Below are 22,291 nucleotides of genomic sequence, written 5' to 3'. Positions count from 1 at the left end.
AAACAGAGGAAAGAGTCACCCTACAGAGTGGGAGGGACTCTATGTCACTGTTCACCAAACAGGAGATAAATATACAATACATATGAAAAACATATATCCTCCCTCAATAGATAACCCAACCAATAAAAGGTCAAGTGAATTGGACAGCTGGTTCTCAAGAATATAAATGACCAATAAAGGCATGAAAAAATCCTCAACATTTTTAGCTGTCAGATAAACATAAACCCAGAACTGCAGTGAAATTCACCCTGGTAAGAATCACCAAGAGGACAGATGTGTGGTAGGGGATGAATCCTTACCCAATGGGTGGAAGTGTTGTTGCTTTTCCAATTGGAGAGTTCTCTCAAAATCTAAAAGGAGGATTATTTTTACCTTGCTCTGCCTACCACTTGGAATGTATATGGAGATGTGCTTAGGTCAGCAAGCAGTACATGTACCTGCACACTTATGTTCCTTGTCAGTACTGACAATAACCAAATTAAAGAGTCATCTTTTCTCCTCCATGGACGAATTGAAAATGTGACATATAAACACCATAGATGCATACAGGGAAGGTCTAGCTTGTTAGATTTCATATGAAAATTAGAATTCTCCTGGGCATTGGAATGAAGGTCACCCTTAATACTCTTTGCCAAGGAATTTAGAGGCCTTGTAAGTGTGCTCTAAGTTTAAATTGAGAAATAATAGACTTTATTGGACACTGCAAAGCATCCTGATAATAGCACAGGGATAATGGACTGATTTAAGTCACCTGTAGAGTGACAAACAGAAATCAGGGCAAAATATTGAGAAACATTACAGGCTAGACAGAGCAGGAGAACAGAGAAATCTTACTGGAATAGCACATGGTGAGGCAAGCAGGGTGTGGTAAGAGTCTGTTGCCAAAGAAAGTACTAGGGATGTTAACCATCAGCAATGGAAAGAATCTCAAAAATCTCCAAGGCCCCTATTCCCATCATAGGACAAGAAGAGCCTAGAAGAACCAATTTATTTCAGAGATCTTCCACTATTCATTGGGAAGTTAAGTATACCATGACTGTTATTGCTGGGCTGGGTGCTATTGGCGGCAAGCCTCAGCCCCAGTATACACCATGTAATCTGGTTTTTTTAGGTTAAAATGCAAGAGTTGGGTTGATGCAAAGGTCTACTGAGTTTTTTCTTTACTGTTTACTCTTAGGAATACAATAGAATTGTGCAAGGATGGAATCCACACTGGGAATTCTTGATGGGTTGTCCACAGGAGAGCTTTGTGAATGGACATGAAGCTAAGTGAACAGCAGAGATTCCAGCAGTTTGAAATGGCTGCAAGGGACAGATGCAAACACCAATAGAAAACATCCAAGAAGATCATGTGGATTGGACTGAGCACAGCAATATAGACAGGGTTCTATAAATCCCTGGGGACACACCTCATGCCACAGCATCACCAGTGTGCAACAGGTGTAATATAAGGGCAAAGCGCTTATCCTGTTAATATTCAGACTTGTTTAGGCCACTTACTCACTTCTGGAATAGGGATATTTAGCCCATTTAGGTCCCATGTAACTTGATTATTTCTTTCTTTCTTTCTTTCTTTCTTTCTTTCTTTCTTTCTTTCTTTCTTTCTTTCTTTCTTTCTTTCTTTTTCTTTAACAGTGACTTACAGCTGAGAATTTGCCTGTGTCTCAAACACTTTTGTGTTGAGTTTTGAGCAGTATTGGAAGACACTTTGAGACTTATGTGAATAAACTCATTTGATTATTAAGGTTTTTTTTTCTTTTATGTGGATGTATGCTTTGTGTGCATATGCATATGTATACCATAAGCATCTCTGGGGGCCATGAGATTGGATGTTGGATGCCCTGGAACTAGAATTATAGTCAGATTTGAGAAGCTATGTGGATGCTGAGATTTGAACTCAGGTCTTCTGCAAGAACAGTAAGTTCTCTTAACTACAAAGCCACCTCTTCAGTCTCTCTGATTCTGGTATTAATCTGTAATCATTTTTCTATTATAAAAAACAACTATAAATATTTAGAAAGTATCATTACTTTTCTTACATTTCCCAAGGAACTGTGAAAAGCAGCAGTAAAATTTGTTAACTTAAAATGCACATGGTAAAGACATTATTTTTTTCAAAACTATGGAGGGAATTGAAATATCAGTATAAAGTTTAAGAGATGTGACTATGGATTCCACTTGTAAATGCTCCAAAAATAAGTTCCAAGAGAATAAGTTTCATGAATCTGAAAGTGATTATCCACAAGCAAAATACACCAGGAAAACAACATACAGACAAAAAACTAAAAAACAAAACAAAACAAAAACATATAATACAAAAGAAAGAAAAGGCTTGACAGAGCTGAACATTCTGGCAGTCACCACAGAGAATTCATCAGTGTTACAGAATGTTACACTCTGTCTAATAGATGTTCCTCTCATCCCCAAATGTCTATTCACATTTGATAGTAGAAATTGGTATAAACAGAGTGGGCCTTGGTAGAGTTTCTGATTATATACTGGGGAAGAGGGCGGACATAAATCATACTTGAGTTTAAAACGCCTAAGGACTGCATAGCAGAGTTGCATCAGTTGAACGATGTGCTTCTGGCCTACTGAGAGTTCTGAATTTGTCAAGAAAGCAAGTCTCATCACAGTGTTGTTGGAGTTTTGTTGGTGTTATTGCTATTACTATTGCTATTGCTGTTGTTGCTTTTCCAAACATTGTGTACAGTTAACAACAATACTTTCTCAAGTATTTTGTGGGGTGAAGGAAAGTTGCCAAAATGTTTAGAGTTTTGGTGTAATTGAAATATATACCAGCAATTGGATCTAGACCATAATTCAAAGGAAAGAATGAGAGACACCACATAATCACTGCCATTACTGCATTCCACACAGCCCTGATAGTGTAGTAAAGCCGACTTAAGAAACCAATTTCGTGAAAATAAACTGAGTCCTACATTATTTAAATGTGCTTCTAATTAAAGGAAAATTTACCAGACTCTATAAAAGTCTTCCACAAAATTATATATTTACCTTATAATTTCTATACTTTCAAAGGTTAAAACAAATGGTCATGGCATTGAAGTATAAGTGTTAATATCAGACCACTCTACACAGTGAATAAGTAACATAAGTATAACATTTAGTAAAATGGTTAACAGGACTTACCCTTAGCTTCCTTGAAGCCATAGGTCATCTGTTTCTTAAACTAGTAATTTCTGGAGGGTATATTTAGCTTTTAAATTTTCTTAATGGAATAGTTTGTATGGCTGGCATGACTCTTTACTTTTTTCTAATACTACAGAGAGTGTCCACCCTCACAAAGTTTGCGTTCTAGAGATAGAAAGGAAATAAGTAAATGATGGAATACCAGGAGCAATTGCGAAAAATAGAACAATAGAGAATAAAGGTGATAATCAGAAACATGGGCTGTTGGACAGCAAGTTCAAGGAGGAAAAAAATTACTGACTAAATAACACCAAGAATGAACAGAGAGCAGAAAATCAAACCAAGGCAGAACCCTTGACACACAAGGACTGGTGGATGCATAGTTAGAAACTATGCTGTGAGTAGTGTGTTCAAAGAAATAGACAGGCTGTGCATGCAAAGGAGTATGGAGAAAAGGAATTATCCACAAAGTCAGAGAGAACTTCAGAGGATGAGAGGGGGCGTGCAGACATGTGAGAGGACAAAACTTAGGCTCTGGGTGAAAAGAAAAGTCCCTGGGATAGTATATGCAAAGAGGTTACATCAGCCACGTTATCATTCTATCTCTCCCTCAGGAGTTACTAGCCAAGAACAGTGATTAGCAATCATAGAGACCTGAAGAGAGGAAACTAATAGACAAGAGTTCAGTGGATTTGCTGAATACTTTTCACTCCTATCAGAGCTATATAAAACCATTTATAGAATGTGAACTAGACTATGCCTTTAAAAGATTGCATGCTAAAAGCAAGTCAACAATAATGTGAGTAACTGTCTTCCTTATATACTCCTTGGAGTTAGAGACAATTTCACATTAATGATGTGTTTGTCATAAAATGTAGAATAGAAAAGATGAATTACAATTGACCCCAATGGAGGAGCTAGAGAAATTACCCAAGGAACTGAAGGGGTCTGCAACCCTATAAGTGGAACAACAATATGAACTAATCAGTACCCCCAGAGATCATGTCTCTAGCTGCATATATAGCAGAAGATGGCCTAGTCAGCCATCGTTGGGAAGAGAGGCCCCTTGGTCTTGCAACTTTATATGCTCCATACAGGGAAAGGCCAGGGCCAAGAAGTAGGAGTGGGTGGGTAGGGGAGCAGGATGGTGGGGAAGGTATAGGGGACATTCAGGATAGCATTTGAAATGTAAATGAAGAAAATATCTAATAAGATAATTTAAAAAAAGAAATACAATTGTATCCTGGATAATCCTATGGGTTTTTGTTCTTTAAAGAGTTCTTTTAAACTTTGTAAATGTAGCTTTAAATCATAAAAAGAGAGTTAAGGCCCTTTCCATTCAGCTAGCAGTTCAAAAATTTATGTCTGTAAATACCTCATATTTACTATCAGAGTAGCAGACTTAGATACCTAAAGTAATGAGTCCCATTTCCATTAGCCCTAAATGTTTAATGAGTCCTGTGAAGTGCTGGCCTATTTTTCTTTCTGTTGTTGTGATATACAAAGGCTAAAACCAACAGGGGGAGGAAATTTTGTTTAGCTTATACTTCACATCCACAATACAGCCCATCAGAAGTCAGGGCAGGAATTCAAGCAGGAACTTGGAGGAAAAAACTAATGGCTTGCTTCCAGCTATCATTTTTGTACACTTAAGTCAACCTGTGCACAGGTGGTATCAACCCCACTGGGCTTAGCCCTCCTCCATCAATCAGCAATTGAGAAAATGGCTCACAGGCCAGTCTAATGTTGCTACTCCCTCAATTGATGGTACCTCTTCCCAGGTATCTTAAGTTGTCTCATGTTGACCAAAGACTATCATGGGTCCAGCTCTATTGGACAGCTATAACAGAGGACATAAAGTCAGGAGGGAATGGCAGTGAGGAGCCATTGACAAGATAATCAGACAGGGGGAATGGGGGAGGTGGATTTAATAAAAACATATATACAGGCTATAAAATTTTTCAACAATTTTTAAAAGTTAACAAAATGCTGGATCATAATTTATAGCAATTAAGATAAAAAAGAGAAGGGGCAGTGTCTTTTTTAAGGGAAAGCTATACATTATACATGGACAAACATGTAAAAGGAGAGATCTGACGAAGTAGGTATTTTAATATACCCAATGGCAGAAAATAATTGAGCTCCTCTTAGAGTGATTAGTACTGTGTGCATGGTGGTGATTTCTGTATCTGTACAGAGTCCTAGAATCTAATTCTACTCAAATGCTTCATTTTTCTCCTACAAGCATTCTTAGTTAAAATATATACTAAATAGGAAATTTTAATATGAAGTCGATAGAGCCCTAAAATATAAAACACATACCCCATCTAGTAATCAAAATGCATTGAGGCAGCAGTGACTCTATATGCAGGTGGTGATGGGACACCACACAGCCTTCTTCTGAAGTTCAGGCACATCTCAAGGAAAGCCGGAGGGAGCGCCCAGCCATTCCCACAAGGCTGGTTGTAACTCATGTAGTACATTTTTGTGTGTTGTTCTTCACCACACATGTCATATGAACTCAGTCTACAGTATGCAGGAATGTGATTACACATTTAAAAGTCAAAACCAGATGCGCCTTCCAGCCATGATGGGAGAAAAACTTTCGAGAACTGTTAAAACCAGTGTTATGGACATGTGGCTCAGAGCACACTTGAGGGTCTCCTAAAACAGAAACCCCAGGAGAATGTGTCGAATCTTAACTTAGTAAAGAATTAGCAGCTGTCCCCTGAGAGGCTCTGCCAGTGCCTGACAAATACAGAAGTGGATGTTCACAGCCATCCATTTAACTGAACACAGGGTCCTTAATGAAGGAGCTAGAGAAAGTACCCAAGGAGCTGAAGGGGTTTGCAGTCCCATAGGAGGAACAACAATATGAACTAACCAGTACCCCCAGAACTCCCTGGGACTAAACCACCAATCAAAGAAAACACATGGTGGGACTCATGGCTCTAGCTGCCTATGTAGCAGAGGATGGCCTAGTCGGTCATCAATGGGAGAAGAGGCCCTTAGTCCTGTGAAGGCTTGATGCCCAGTGTAGGGTAATGTCAGGGCCAGGAAGCAGGAGTGGGTGGATTGGTGAGCAGGGGGATGGGGAAGAGGATAGGGGTTTTCAGAGGGGAAACCAGGAAGGAGATAACATTTGAAATGTAAATAAAGAGAGTATCTAATAAAAAATAAAAACAAAAAAAAACAAAAACTATTAGCCATACCAATTCTAAATAAAATCTGACAAGCTAAACTAGTAGCTAACAAGATTGTGTGGCTAAGTAGCAATGGCTCTGTGGATTACTTGCCTGCAGCGTAAGCATGAGGATCTGAATTCAATTCCCAGAACCCACTTAACAAACAAACAAGCCTGGCGTGGAGGCATATGCCTTGTAAACCTGGTACCAGTAAGTAGAGACAGAAGGATCCCTGGACCTGAATGGCCAGCCAGTCTAATGGAGCAGTGACAGTAAGTTCTGTGAGAGAGTCTGTCTTAAAAACTAAACCGTGAAGAAACTGAATGCCACACCTGATGTCCACCTCACACCTTTGCACACATGCACTTGCAAGTGCACGTGGACCGTGGACATGCGCACACCCATAACACAAGACAAGCATGTCCACACATAGACACAAAAGGAGTAAAACTACTTTATAAAAACTGCTATAGGACACTATTGTGTACATACATTTAACTGTTTCTACACAAATTCTTTTCTCCACAAAGAAAAAAGTTTTATTAATTTTCAATGTTAGAGCTTTTGGATGGAACACAGGGCCTCCAATGGAGGAGCTAGAAAAAGTACCCAAGGAACTAAAGGGGTCTGCAACCCTATAAGTGGAACAACAATATGAACTAACCAATACCCCTCCCACCCCCAGAGCTCGTGTCTGTAGCTGCATATGTAGCAGAAGATGGCCTAGTTGGCCATCATTAGGAAGAGAGGCCCCCTGGTCTTGCAAACTTTATATGCCCCAGTACAGGGAACACGAGGGCCAAGAAGTGGGAGTGGGTGGGTAGGGGAGCAGGGTGGGGGAAGGGTATAGGGGACTTTTGGGATAGCATTTGAAATGTAAATAAAGAAAATACCTAATAAAGATTTGGAAAATTTTTTTTAAAAAAAGAAAAAAGATAAAAAGGTAAATGTCTATGAACCCACTGAGTCCTTCCAGCAGAATACTCAGGATTCTAAGATTTCTCTGTGTTGGGTGATAAGGTTTTATCACAAATCTCTATTGACCCTCAGTTACAATGCTGTTTTGACTTTAACTGTAAATATCAAATTTAATGAATTTTCACTTCATAGTTGTCAACTACAACTTATCGTTTCTCTTGCAATTATATATTTCCTTGCATTCACAAAAGAATTTTAGCTTTAGAATGCATTACACCAAGTCAGAATCATAAATCTGATTTTAGATATTAATTTCAACATTGCAAAGCTACAGCTATAATTTAAGAGGCACAGTTAACCAAATATTTGCAGGTAAGAATAAATAAACAGCCATACATTATTGCAAAGCAGCTTGGCTTTGCTTATGTACATAATCGAAGTTGCTTTGAGAGAGTAAAGAATAAATAAATCCCAGTCAAGAAAAACATTTGGATTTTTTTTGGGGGGAGGAGTGTTGGGACTTTTCCCTAAAATAAAAAATTGTAAATCTGTATAACATACAAAAGTAATCGACAACTTTTGAAATTAAGTCAATTCTTTACAAATCCTTTCTGACAGGTCACACGGATGCCTCTTTATAAATAGTAATTCACTTAATGTTCATACAGTATTACATATAAGACTCCTTCTAAGTTTGCAGCTAAGTAATAAAAAAGTCATATTCCAAACTCTGGTTCTCATTTGGAATGTCACACCTGGGCTTCGTGACATTGCTGCTCCATAACTGTAATTTTGCTACTGCTGTGAATCTTACCAGGGTCTTAGTCAACCCCTGGGGAAGGGTCATTCAACAACCTTTCTTCCCCAGGTTAATCACGAACCAAGGGTTGAGAACCATTTCTCTACTATTTGTTAAAACTTTTAAGATATCTCTGGAGCTTGGAATTAATAAATGTTGACTGATAAGAAAAAATATATAAATTTACATATACATGGAGACCATCACAAAAAGATCCTATGGTTTTTAATGACATAATTCGCTTTTATTTGTAATTCGTGAATTGAAAAGCTCCTCTTCTAAAACTAGGTAAGTGATATGATAAACAAAATAATAGAACCGTGAATTTTGATGAAGTAGCTTAAGTAAGGACAATGAAATAGCATAATGAAAGAAGAGAATGGCTAAAATGATATTTCCTATATTTTCCTTATCTTTGAGAATTTCACACATGTCTATGAAATTTGATCATACATGTCTCCCACAGTACTTCCATGCCTCACCTCCATAATCTCTCCCAAACTTTTCAATGTTCTATTTCAATTTCGTGTTTGTTTTGTTTTGTCTTGTTTGAATAACCCACTAAATTCAGCTAATGCTGCTCCTTAGTACAGAGTAGGGGGCCATCCCTGGGAGAACAGGAAAACTACTAGTTGTGAGGCAAAGATAGAATCATTTATTTATTCATTTTATACTTCTCAAGAAAAATTGAAGCAACAGTTCACAAGGAATGGTAAAGATATAGGTCTTTGTAGTAGGGTAAACTTTATAGATTTTATTAGACATGTGTGAGGGTTATAAAACTTATCATAAAACAAAGATTTATTTATTTCAGTTCGCTGAAGCCTCAGTTATACATCTCTGGTGATGAAAGCTACTTTGTACCTTAAATTGGGAAAGATATGTCTCTCAAATAACTGCAAATGATCCTCTGTTACGTAAGTTTCTCCAATGATTTTTTTAGTTTGCAAAACTAAAGGGGAACAGCTTTGATCTCTTCAAATTACAGCACTTAGTTATCAAATTACAGCACTTGGTTATCCTCATCCTAACCCCTTTCCCTAAGCAGTTATTGGACTGCTGGGATACAGAATGATATCTGTAGCTTAATTTTTAATTTCCCAAGTGAAAGATCTGCAATGGTTATCATTTGTACTCATTCACTTTCTCTCTCCTAAAAGTCATAGGCTATGAAATACTTTCTCAACACGGATGAAACACAAATAAGATTTTGTAAAATACAATTTACATTTGTGTATTGTAACCAGAGACATTTCACAGAGAACTCAGAGCAATATTGTTTTAGAAATAGAATTCTGAGATCATGAATTTATCCCAATTCTGGAGGTAGAGAAGATGAGACCAAGACTGAATGTGCAGTTTCCATAGTGTCTGCTTTTTATCACAAGGAATTACACCCTAAATTTTCTCCATCAGTACTGCCATCCGGCTTATGGCAGTAGAATCCCGGTACAACCCAAATAGGCTGATGATGCTAGCAACATCTTCTGGAAAAAGTGAAAAAGAAAGAACCTGACCCCTGAAAAGGTAGGCTCATTGTGGAGGAGAGTCAAACTTAGACACTCAGATCCACAGGTTCTGGGTTACCTGCTATGAGGATTTCTTTTACTGTTTTGTTGTTTTGTTTTGTTTTGTTTTTTTCCTGATTTTATCCTAAATAGAATCCAGAATTGGAATCAGTTAAAATGTAGGAGGAAGTGCTGTGGCTGAAATGATGGAAGAAATTCTGAGTCTGTGCATAGAACAAGGGGAAAAGTTAAAGAGTGTGAACAGAATGTGATATGGGAAAAATAAACAAGAGAATCACCTAAGGTTTTTGTTTTTTTTTTTTTTTTTTTGAATAACACAAACTTTAATCTATCTCCAAAACTGCACCATGTATCACACATTGGAACCAATTTAAGGAGTACTTAAAAGGAATGAACTGAAAATAAAACTGCCTCTATATACTTCCTACACCTTTTGTGGAACGAAGTTCTATGAAGTACCTGAGTCTCCAAGAGTGAAATACACCATTGAAACTTACTAAAGTAGGGTACTCCTTTGTAAGTTATCTTTGAGAGTTCTATAAGACCTTCACAGTAACAACCAGAAGGTAACTGTCAGATGTCTAGAAGAGAGAATGTATAAGAATCAGCTTTATATCTGCTAAAATATTCAGAACTGGCCATCAAAATTCAGCCTTGTACATAGAAGGAGAAAAATATGAAGTTCCAAGCCCACCTGAGTCTTCCTATCCACCTAAGAAAACAGAACTGAGAACCACTGAAAACTCAGATATTCCACAAGCACAGATTCCCCCAGAAGGCTCACCCGTACTATGACTACTGATTGCTTTCTCTTCTTAACACTTACCCACAGATCATTTTAATCAATCTACCATGATTGCCTTTCAAGAGAAAAATTACATGACACACTGTTCAGTAAGAAACATAATTTATAGAAAAGAAATAACATCAAAATTAGAATCAGATATAGCAAAGTCAGAATTAACAGGAATTTTTTATATGTTTGATTACTATGCTTAAATTTAAAAAACAAAAACAAACAAACAAACAAAAAAAACAGAGTACAGTGTGGAAGCACAGATGGATAATGAATCACAAATATAAAATAGCTACTCAAAAATACATGTTATAGACCAAAGAAAATAACAGAAATATAGTGTAACTTTATTAGAATATTAAATGCATAGATACAGCAGGGGAACGAATCTCAGTTGAAGCAATGATAATAGAAGCTACCCAGACTAAAAAACAAATACAAAAGAACTTAATGAAAAGAACAACCTTGAGTGTGGTGCAGTGAAAAAGAATTTGTATAGTAGCATGCAGTGAACTCAAGGTTGGGGGGTGGTGTCACCGCACCATAGGAACCACCAGGTAAACAGAGTATTTAAGAACTATGGAGCTGGGCGGTGGTGGCGCAAGCCTTTAATTCCAGCACTTGGGAAGCAGAGGCAGGCAGATTTCTGAGTTTGAGACCAGCCTGGTCTACAAAGTGAGTTCCAGGACAGCCAGGGCTACAAAGAGAAACCCTGTCTCGGAAAAAAAAAAAAAAAAAATACTATGGGAAATATTGTGTTTAGGTAGTTATGTTGGTGAGAAATGATGAGTTTAGCTTCTGACATTCCCAGAAGACATAACACATAGCAACAACCAGTTCCTCTGGTTCTGACATTCTCTCCTGCCTCAGGTTGCTGACATCGACAGAATTTTGAATAAAAATACATTGTGGAATGATCTGACTAAAAAAGTCCCTAATTCATGATCCTAACTAATAAGTGTAAAATATACAAGGCAACAGCACTGTAACCTCAAGACTGAATGGATGAGTCACTAGTGCTCTTGGGTACTTAATACACAAACCTCCATCAAAACCAGTCATATGCAGCAAATAGAGACTAGGGAAGACATGAGTCCACTAATCATCACTATTAATCGATTAGATATAATTGGCATTTCCGTAGTATTCCATCCAACAACAGTAAAATATACACCAACCTAAAGCAGACATTCACATTGAACTAGGCCATGGTGTGAGCCAAATTTCCTTTTGAAAATTTCAATGAAATGAATTACATAATGTTAATTCTCAGATAATAGTAGAATTAATGTGAAAATAATAACTGAAAAGTAGATGAGAATACAAACGGCTCTGAAGCACCAGCTAGGGCTACACAGTTGACAGTATATTTTTCATTAAAGAAATATTTCAGCACAATAAATACAAGAAATATTCCTCAAATTAACAAAACAGTGTTTATAGAATCTGTAGCTCATCTCATTCATACTTCACAGCGACACACTCACAGATTCCCAACTATGATTAGAAGTAAGTCATGACTCTTTTTGTAGACTAGGCTTGTCCTGATGCAGAGATCTTTCTGGCTTTCCATTTCCAGAGCTTGGGTTCAAATGTGTTCACCACTATACTCTGCTCCTTAGTGTTTCCTTTTAGCAAATTGATGTAATTATGTTAAGTGGCTTTTAATTGTTCAAAGGAATTTGGGAAATGTTATACTTAGTGATAGTGTATAGTTATTTTCATAAATTATGTAGTTTGATCTACAGCTACATTGTTGATCTTTGTGACATTTCATGAGGAACAACAGTCTAAAATTTACTTTTAATTTCTTCATCTAGTTTGGGTGCTGTAGTGCTGTAATTTCACATAATGAGGTAAGAAGTACTCCCTTTGTTCTCATTTCACAGAGAACTTTTAGATGCTTAGGAAGTTATCAATTTTCTGTGTTGGTTATATTTTCTTAACCCAATTAGTTCTGTCTCTTAAGAAATCAGCCCATCTTATCTGATAATTCAATAAAGAAAAGAGATAGAATGCCCAGAGATTTGTAAGTTCTACTTATATCCATAACTGATATGATCATCCATGCCTTAATCAAAGAGAACAGGAAACAAAATAAAATTTGGAACTCATACAGGATTAATGCACATTGCAAGATACAAAATTTACATAAAAAGTCGATCAATAAAACAACAGTAAAGGGGGTATTTTAAAATATGAACAACAACTAACTAATTACCTAAATGAAAAAGGCATTCATGTTTAGGGAGTGGATGTCCAGTCAACATTCCTCAGATGTTAGTCTTCTCAGCTCAATCTATAAAGCTAATACAATACCAGGGAGGTGTTTTGTGCATGCTGACAGAGATGTTCCAACAGAAACAAACAAGTGATACTGCTTCAATTCAAAATGTACTACAATGCCTTAGTGATGTATATCTAAACTCATCTAAAGAAGAAGAGGTGAATAAATAGAAACACTACCTTCATTCTATAGCATTGCTCCACAGGAAAATTATTTCTGCTCCTGCACAGCTCCTTAAAGGTGGTGTACCTCAGAAATGCTCACCAAGCAAGCATGAAGTTCTTGACTTGTTTAAACCTTAAGGGCTTTAAGGTGATTTAATCATTTCTTATTATTTAACATTTGAGGGGCCTTCCAAAACTACCAAAATACTATAACTTTTAAATTTGCCATCCGTTGATTTCTCCACAGAAAATCTGAAATGTTTTGCGAGAAGACACAAAAGTGGCTCCGCAGTTAAGAGTGTTTACTGCTCTTACAGAGGACTGAGCTCATACCCAACACCTACATCTGTCAGCTCAGAAAGCTAGCACCAGCCACAAAGGTATCTCATAGCTGAACCCTTCTGGCTTTGTGATTACCCTCACACACAAGTGTAATTATATAATAATTGTAATAATAAATAGTAGTAGTAGTACCAACAACAATGTAAATCATTCCTAATGTTTTCTGAGAATTTTTCTGAATGGTTTTGCAAAATGCTATCACAGTTGACTCATAGCTCATGAGACAGCCACCCCCCAAAAAAACAGTTCTTACGAGAAGTAAAAGAGTCTTTGATTGACAAAGTTTAAAATACTCAAGATTAAATGGATAGTGCTTTAAAAACTTAAGAAACCATGACTCTAAGCTCTGATTTAATGATGGATTTTTCCTGAGAAGTCATCTCATCTTTGAAGCATATGGTCAGAGTAGACAATCCAGGCCTATGGATTCCTGTTGGATGGATACTGTGTACTGTGTGTCTACATTCACATATACCAGCCTCCTTCTAATATGGCCTAAGTTCAGCTGTTTTTACACCCAGAGACAGGTTTTAAGTCTCCAAATGCTTGATACATGAGCAGTAGGCCAGAAAAGAACTCTCTTTCAGGACAAACAAAACGACCCACTAGAAATTTCCATTAAGACATAGGACACTGCTAGTTACACCAAAGAAAAAAATGTACAAAAATATTATTCATGTTATCAAAAGACATGAAATCATAATTCACATTGGTAGATTAACAACCATAATTATTTACAAATCACAAATTCACACATGTATACAGGGGCATCATCTGCACCTGCTCCATGATTTTTTTCAATTATGTGATGATTATCTTGTAAACTTCTTAAGTAAAAATGGGGAACTGAAATGTAGGAAGAGCCTCATAGGAAGCCAGATCCTGGGGATAAAAAATCAGAATACACCTGCAGAATTACTCTACTACTATGCCAAAGGCTCACCATGTAGACTGTAAATACATATGTCCCACTGAGCGTTTATGGAAACCATCCAAGAGAAACAAATCATTTTCAATTCTGTGTGCTTTGAATTCTTTTTTAAAAATCACATTTTGATGCAAATATAGGCATATGTGATGTCTATTGTAGCAATATAGTATTGCTGCAAAAGCGTGGCGCACTGTAACCATGACATTATTTACACTAAGTAAATTCCAGTTAAATATGAGTCACAATATTTCTGACAAAGTGACCTGGCAATGTTCAGGCTAATGAATATCTAATGTTATCACAGCTGCAGCATCATTGTAATTATTTATCAAACATTAAATTAATACATCTTTTACTATGTATGGTTCACAAAAAAAAAAAAAAAAAAAAAGATGAAAGCAAAAGAATTTTGAGTAAACATTTAGAAAAAAAAAAAACACATCAGTAACCACATCTTTAGATATGGTAGACTAAGCTCACAGTGTTGAAGAGAGTATCTATGTGATGCTTTTACTTTCTTTAGGACCTATTTCCACACAAGAAGAGTCCAGTATGAAGTCTTATATAGCCAGACAACTATAATATTTGGCATGAAAAGTACATATAAGTCTCACAGATGGTGACTGTGGCTATTTGGATTAGATCAATTGAAATTTCATTTGATTCATTTTAACATTCCTAAATTGCTCAATGACTTTACTAAGTAACAATAAGAGCCTTTTCTTTTTGACTAGATAAAAAGGAAATGTTAGGACACAAACCTATGATGGAAAAGCTCTAAGGCAATTTACATTGTAAAAGCTAACAGTAAATAAATGCCATAGTTAAAGTTTCATGGAGCACCAGGAATGCTCAAAATATAAAACAGATTTAAAGAAGAATTTCTCACAGCTTAATGTCATATTAGCTAGAAATTTCACAATAGACTCTTCTAACTTCTGTTCATAATATTTAATATAGTCTTCAGATTAACACTCATGGCTATTTCAGATTTTAAATGTTATGTTATTAAAGATCAGTCTTTGGAAGCAGGGAGGAGAAAAAGAAAAGGAAGAAGAGAAAGAAGACAGAACTCTATTGATGTCCTTACATTTCGCTCACAAAGCTAGAAAATCAGATTTGCTTGGGTTACAAAAGTAAGTTAGTCTATGAAGCTGTTCATGAACTTAAGGAGTAAGATTAATCAAAATTAGAGGTTATAAAACTTTTCTATGATTTTCCTACATTTAACAAGTAAATATTTATTCTTGAATAATTAATATATGGCAATGTACAAATAGTGTATTGTCATTATGTATTCTCACAATTCACCCATCAAAAAAAATTATCATAATAGCACAAATTAAAATATTTATATAGTCAAAGGGTTAAGACTACAGTAATTGAAAAAGTCACAAATGAATATTATCCCAAATATAGAATCTGAAAATGTTATAAGATTTCATTGTATTTAGTACTTTGCCACAGATGATTCATATAAACACATATGCAGTAGTTCAGCATATATATATATATATATATATATATATATATATATATTCTTTATTTGTAAATATATGTGCACTTTAACACATGGGCATGTGTATCACACATAAACAAAATACATATCTTCACATTATATGGCTCTATTCTGTTATATCCCAAAAATTATGTTAGAATTTGTGTCAATAACAATTCTGTACCTCCCTTAATAGAGTCAGGAATCAGTTCTGTTTATACTATAAAAAGACAGAGAACCAAGATATAAGTTACTAAATACAATGATCAACAGATCAAGAGTTTTAGTGATAATCAGCAAATTACAAGGAAAAGCTTCTACTATGACTTTCACTTTATTTTGTAAAGGGGGATTTTAAAACCAAAAGTTCACCTTTATATTAGATACATAACTCAATATAATCTTTATTAGAAAACACTTGAACAAAAAAAGTTAGACAGAGTATATGACTGGGATATTTCTCTGAAATAATCTTCTAGAACAGGAAGTCGAGGTATTTTCTCCAAGCTAGAGTACTAAGTGTAAAGTTTAAGACAGAAATTGATCGTCCTTGCTGGGAGAACTGGATGTTTGTGCTCAAGTCAAGCTTCCCAGGCCCTGCAGTCACCATTGGCTAATCATCCTTTGGTCCAACATTAGAAAACATCACCCCTCCACACAGAGAGGATGAAAGTAGGTCACCCTTTAGAGTTTGAACTTTGTTTTACAGCATAGTGATTGCTAGAATTCTTAACCCAGTTGATCTAACAATAGTCAGCTTAAATAAACTTGATTTACTCTTACCTGGAAAACATCTGTTTCTAAAATTCTTGTTCCAAATACCATGATTCCGTTGGTATCGACTATTGATCTCTCACTTCTATCGAGGGGTTTTGTGATTTTCTTTTTACAATCAACAATCATTGTCACAGTTTTCTTCTCTACACTGATTGCGACCCGGTGCCACCTGTAAAAAAAAAAACCGAAGCAATTCTTTTGTAAGCTTCAAAGGCTCTGGCTGCCAAATCGACAGACCCATTAGAATATGAGCTTTAAATGTCAACAGGGAACTGAAATGGTACAAAAACAGAGGCACACTTGTGCCTCAGTTGCTTAGCTAGTGACAACTTACTGTTTACCCAGGACAGCACCAGGTACTCAAAAGGACACAGTTTCCGAAGATGGGAGGAAGGATTAGGTACCTGTGCTGATAAGGACTGCCCATCCCCTGCTTCACTTTGTGCTGCAGAAACAAAAGCTTAATCTCACTGTTTTCTGATGAGCACATTTGACAGAGATTGCGATGGATATGGGTAAGCAATAGTTTCTGTGTGCGTAAATGCTTTCTTCCAAAGTGGAATTCCACGAGAAAAAACTTCTGCTCCGGTGATCCCCTGAGAGTGGCTATAAAAGGGTCTGTCTCCTGACTGAATGGCTGCTCCATCTGGAGCAGCTGAATGTTCTAATTGTAAAACACAATGTGCTACTCTGTCCTGAGCTCCATTTATTTCAAGTGTTTTCATGTTCTTTTTCCACTTTAATTTCAAGACAGTTATAGATCACCACCATGGGCAGGATCCAAAACTGAGACACAATATCTTTCCTTCTCTTCCAGGGCTGGCAAGAGGAGGAAAGACTGAAAGAAAGCGGAGTCAGCACATGTGTGGAGTGGGAGGCCCAGTTCACTCTGCAGCTACTGCCCTAGCTAATTCAGGGTGGTGATGACAGGCTTAGAAGGGGGAGTGTGGCCAGCCCTTGGAAGCATGCATGCTTTCTCTGCATCCTAGAAAGGGTTTTATTAACAATGTCTGGTGCTAACAGAAACCACTAAGTGAAATCCACTTGGATTTTTTAAGCCACTGTGGTTTATATTTTCTTCCAAATCAAAGTGCTAGATTAATATTCCAGAAGTGTCTAGGAGTGGATCCATAAAATAAAATACTGAGAAACTTGCATGAGCATTCCCAAATGTCTGTTTAATGATACTTGGCATGGTTAGTGGTGACGACCAAGTACATTTCCATACATACTTTATCTTTGGTATTTCCACTAGCACATTCAACTAGCAAAGGCTTATATAAGGAGCCTTGGAGCAACTTCATACACTCGGAGTAAAATTTACACATACTTTATGCCAAGAAGACTGTGTGCTAACTTAAACCATTTGTTGTCTTGAGGGATGTTCTTCTCATTAGCAGAAAATAAAAATAATTTTAATTGCTAAAATCTCATCTGAACACTAAACTTGATTGGTTTTTTAAATTATTTTAAGTTTTCCTAATAATAAGATGACAAAAATCATAGAATTAGGTATAGCACGCAAAATAATAATAATAATAATAATAATAATAATCAACAGTACTAGATGAACTGGGGTTTGAATGCTTTATTGCTCCTTTTCTCTCATGGTACTATACCATCAATAAAACATCATAATTTTTTATGATCAAACAAAAGCTGGTGATTCTGGGCTTTGAAGAAGCCATCATCTCTCTAGCCTATACTACTAATTGGTCTGTGCTTTTGTGCATTTGTGACCATAGCAACCATAAAAACATGAATGAAGTGTCTGGGAAGATAGCTTCGTCAATAAGGTGCCTTCTACACAATCAAGATGTGAGTGCAAGCTCTAACTCCTTGTAAACAAGTGGACGTGGAAGCATGCACCTCTAATTCCAGCGCTAAGATGGCAGAGAAAGGTGTAGGTCTAGTATTTTATGGCTAGCCAGTTCAGCCTAGTCTCATGATAAAACTCCATTTCACTCTGAAACCCTGATTCAAAAAAAAAAATGCAGGCAAATGGATGGAACTAGAAAATAACATTCAGAGTGAGGTAACCTAGACCACCCAAAAGAACATACATGGTATTTACTTACTTATAAGTGGATATTAGCCATAAAGTACAGAATACTCATGATACACCCCACAGACTCAAAGAGGTTAAAAAAGAAGGAAGGCCCAAGCAGGAATCCTTGAATCTCACTTAAAAGGGGGAACACACTAGTCATGGGAGGCAGAGGGAGAGAAGGACCAGGGTAGAAGATGGGGGGTAGGCAGAGGGTAATCGGGCAAGGGCAGGATCAGGTGTGAAGAGAGACAGGAAAGAGGTCCAGAGGGCCACGAAAATGAATGGAAACCTGCTGCTCTTGGGAGCTGGAGGGAATCTCTAGGAAATCCCAGAGACCTGGTATGAAGAGGCTCTTAGGAATCAATGCAGGTAGCTTTAGCTGAGATGCCTAACAATGGGAGTATGGAACCTGAAGAGGCTATCTCCTGTAGCCAGGCAGGAGCCCCAGTGGAGGGATAAGGACAACAACTCAACCACAAAAATTTCCACCCCAAATTTGTCCTGTCTACAAGAAATGCAGGGACAAAGATAGAGCAGAGACTGAGGGGATGGCTCAACAATAACCAGCCCAACTTGAGACCCACCGCATGGATAAGAACTAATCACTGACAGAATTAATGATACTCCGTGATGCTTGCAGACAGAAGCCTAGCATAACTGTCCTGTCAGAGGTTCCACCCAGCAGCTGACTTAAACATATACAGATACCCACAGCCAAACATTGGACAGAGGTCATGGACCCTTATGGAAGAGTTAGGAGAAAAATTAAAGGCCCTGAAGGTGATAGGAATCCCACAGGAAGACCACAGGAAGGCAACTAACCTTGACCTCTGAAAGCTCTCAGAGATGAGCCTCCAACTAAAGAGCATTCATCAGATGGACAGAATGCCCCCTCGAACCCTCACACATATGTAGCAGAGGTACAGCCAAGTCTCCCTGTGGGTTTGCCCACAAGTGGAGCAGAGAATCCTGTGCCAGAGTGGGCAGATACTCAGGGGGTCCCCGAAGGCGAGAGGTCATAAGGGAGAGACTTTGTGAGAGGAGAACCAAGAGAAGGGAGTCGTGTTTGGAATGTAAATAAATAAATAAATAAATAAATAAATAAATAAATAAGGTGGATGGCTACTGAGGACCAATACCCAAGGTTGCCCTAGTTACCTTATGACCTCTACATGCACATGCCTTCAAGTACATACTCATACATGCACCATCCCACCCACATCAACATGCACAAAGAGCCATCATTTCTCTCTCTCTCTCTCTCTCTCTCTCTCTCCACATTCACACACACACACACACACACACACACACACACACACACACAAACCTCTTCCTGAAAGTTTTAAAAAACTTCCAGTAATAAAAATATCCTGTGTTCATAAACAAGCAATGAGAACTACATTCTGTATTTTCTTGTTTTAGATTACTATGTTCATAGGATATCTAGTAAAGCTGATTTTCGCGTTCTACATTCAATATTAAAACATTGTGCAAATTTAACACACATTTGCTTCGGGTTAATGACTCTCTAAGTAAAAGGAAATGATTGAAACACAATCTATGGTTCATAATCTCCATGACTGACAAGAGTATGGTATGCGCTTCATTTAAGATGCCATCCCTGTCACATTTAAGTCATTTGAACTTTTCGTGCTTCAGCTCCCATAATCTATAAGCATTATTAACTGAGTTAGCATTGTATTAAGTGCTCAGATCAGTACACAGCACATGTCCAGTATATCAGGTTTCCTATAATATGTAATATTAGTACTACTATCACGAATATTTAAGTCCAGCGTCTGGAGAAAAGACTTGACTTGGTGATTAAGAGAACTTGCTGCTCTTGTGAAGAACCCAAGATTTGATCCTAGAATCCTCACTGAGCATCTCACAACTTCCCATTATTCCAGTTCCAAGATCCCTGGTGCCCTCTTCTGATCTCCATATATATTCAAATGGTACACATACAGAAAACCCAGCACACACATATACACATTAAATAAAAATAAAATATGTATTTCCTGTCAGGCCATTTCTTTGCTTATAATGGTTAAGTGAGGTCATGCCTCTACCCAGAATTGAACCCCAGGTTGTTCCAAACACTACAATGTGATCTGCCTCCAGGTCTCCTGACAGTTTGTCTCCTCCCCATCCTCTACTCGTGCCTTGCTTTTCAAGATGTCTGGATCAGGATCATTAGCCTTTGTTTCCTTTCCAGCTAAAGCAGTATGCATGCAAGTCACAGCACAGGGCATCTTCTATCCCCCATGCTCATTCCTCGTTGTTGTTTAGTTGGCTGATTTTCAAATTTTGAAGCACTTATTCATTTACTGATTGAGGAATACACACATGTTGGGTACATGGTGAGGTAAGAGAACAACATGTGGAAGTTGTTTCTCTCCTTCTACCATGTCAGGCCAAGGGATTGAACCCAGGTTGACCTGCTTGGCCCAAGTGCCTTTAACTCACTGGACCATGAGAAGCCCTGACCTCAGACTCTGCTCTGAAAGTGGACCTCTCTCTTCTCATTTCTTGAACATTCACCACCATTTAATTTCCTGTTCTCATTACTGCTCTGCCTTTCTGTCTTATCTATACAGGTTTGTTTATTTCTTACACTTTGTTTTGCCTTTAATTTCCTAGACTGTGAAGCAGACTATATAAATGTTGAGGGTGTTGGGGTGTTTCTCTTGGTGTCATCCTTCCATCAGTAGTCACTAGAAAAGACACTTCACAAAGACTGTTGAATGGTTAATCATAATAGTTTCCAGCGAGGTTTCCACATTGGATCACTGTGTGACTTACTTGCCATCAGCGATGTTAACTGCTGAGAAGAGAGGATAGTTTTCCGGTGTGGGTTTTCCAGTGTGGTCTTCAAATAGAAAAACGGGTGACCTCCCAACCTCAACACCGAGCTGTTGAATGCCATGTTCATTATAGAGAGACAAGAGGAAAGCTTGAGTTCCTTTTTTGGGTTTTATTGTAAATAGTATGGAAAAATCTTGCGGAAAAACTCCTCCTGAAAAGACAAAAAATAAGTTAGAAATTACGGATTCCCAAACTGTTCCTAGGTCACTTTATCTGAACCATTGATGGTGCCCTGGTAACTAAATTCAAACAGGAAAGAGTTAAACGAGTTGTGTGGTTATAGAGGGAACTCAAGCTTGTTCTGTATATTAATCCAAGTTAAGCCTGAAAGCTACCTGTTTAAAGCATAATGGTTATGAGAAACTGAGCACACAGTCAGAAAGGAATATCATGATAACAGTGCAATTTCCAAAACAGCAGAGCACTTTTTTAAATGTTTTAAATTATAATTTTAGATTTTTTAACTATGTATATGTGAACAGACAGGAAATTGAGGCATGTGAGTGTGGTACCTAAGGAGGGTAGAGGTGTCATATAATCTCGTAGATGGAATTACACATGTCTGTGAATTGCCCAGTGAAGATGCTGGGTACGGAATTTGGGTCCTCAGGAAGAACAGTATGAACTTTCAACAACTAAGTCAGTCTGTGGACCCTATTTCATTCTTTAAAGTATGTGTGTCTGTTGTGGACCCATGATTGCAGGTGTTCGTGGAGACCAGCAAAATCACATTATCTGGAACTATAGTTTCATGCATTATGACCCACCTGACATGGGCATTGGGATTTAAACTCTAGTCCTCTGCAAGAATGGTAGGGCTCTTAACTGCAGAGGAATCTCTCCAGCCCCTGAAGCCATCTTATTTAACCACTCCTATGGATGTGTCATCTTGGTCTACATTGTTCCTGTATATGCTCATTGTGAAAAAGCACTAATAATAAGGTAATACAAAGGTGTTACTTTCTTTTTCTTTTCTTTTTTTTTTTTTTTTTTT

General features: G+C 37.4%; 1 protein-coding gene across 3 annotated transcripts in view; it reads right to left on the bottom strand.

Annotated features, from left to right (window-relative positions):
- The window catches only part of Col11a1 (collagen type XI alpha 1 chain), a 189,588-nt gene that overhangs the window by 139,412 nt on the left and 27,885 nt on the right, over positions 1-22,291 (bottom strand). For all 3 annotated transcript variants that reach the window (XM_021195733.1, XM_021195732.2, XM_021195734.2), the window contains exons 3-4: positions 21,235-21,448; positions 16,386-16,548 (exon numbers count right to left, since the gene is read on the bottom strand). In XM_021195733.1, the coding sequence (XP_021051392.1) occupies positions 16,386-16,548; positions 21,235-21,448 (377 nt within the window). The remainder of the gene's footprint in view (positions 1-16,385; positions 16,549-21,234; positions 21,449-22,291) is intronic.

This window comes from Mus pahari, chromosome 4 (assembly GCF_900095145.1).
Source record: "Mus pahari chromosome 4, PAHARI_EIJ_v1.1, whole genome shotgun sequence".
NCBI lineage: Eukaryota > Metazoa > Chordata > Mammalia > Rodentia > Muridae > Mus > Mus pahari.
Note: the sequence above shows the minus strand (reverse complement) of the source record. Positions and strands in the feature narration are given on the sequence as shown.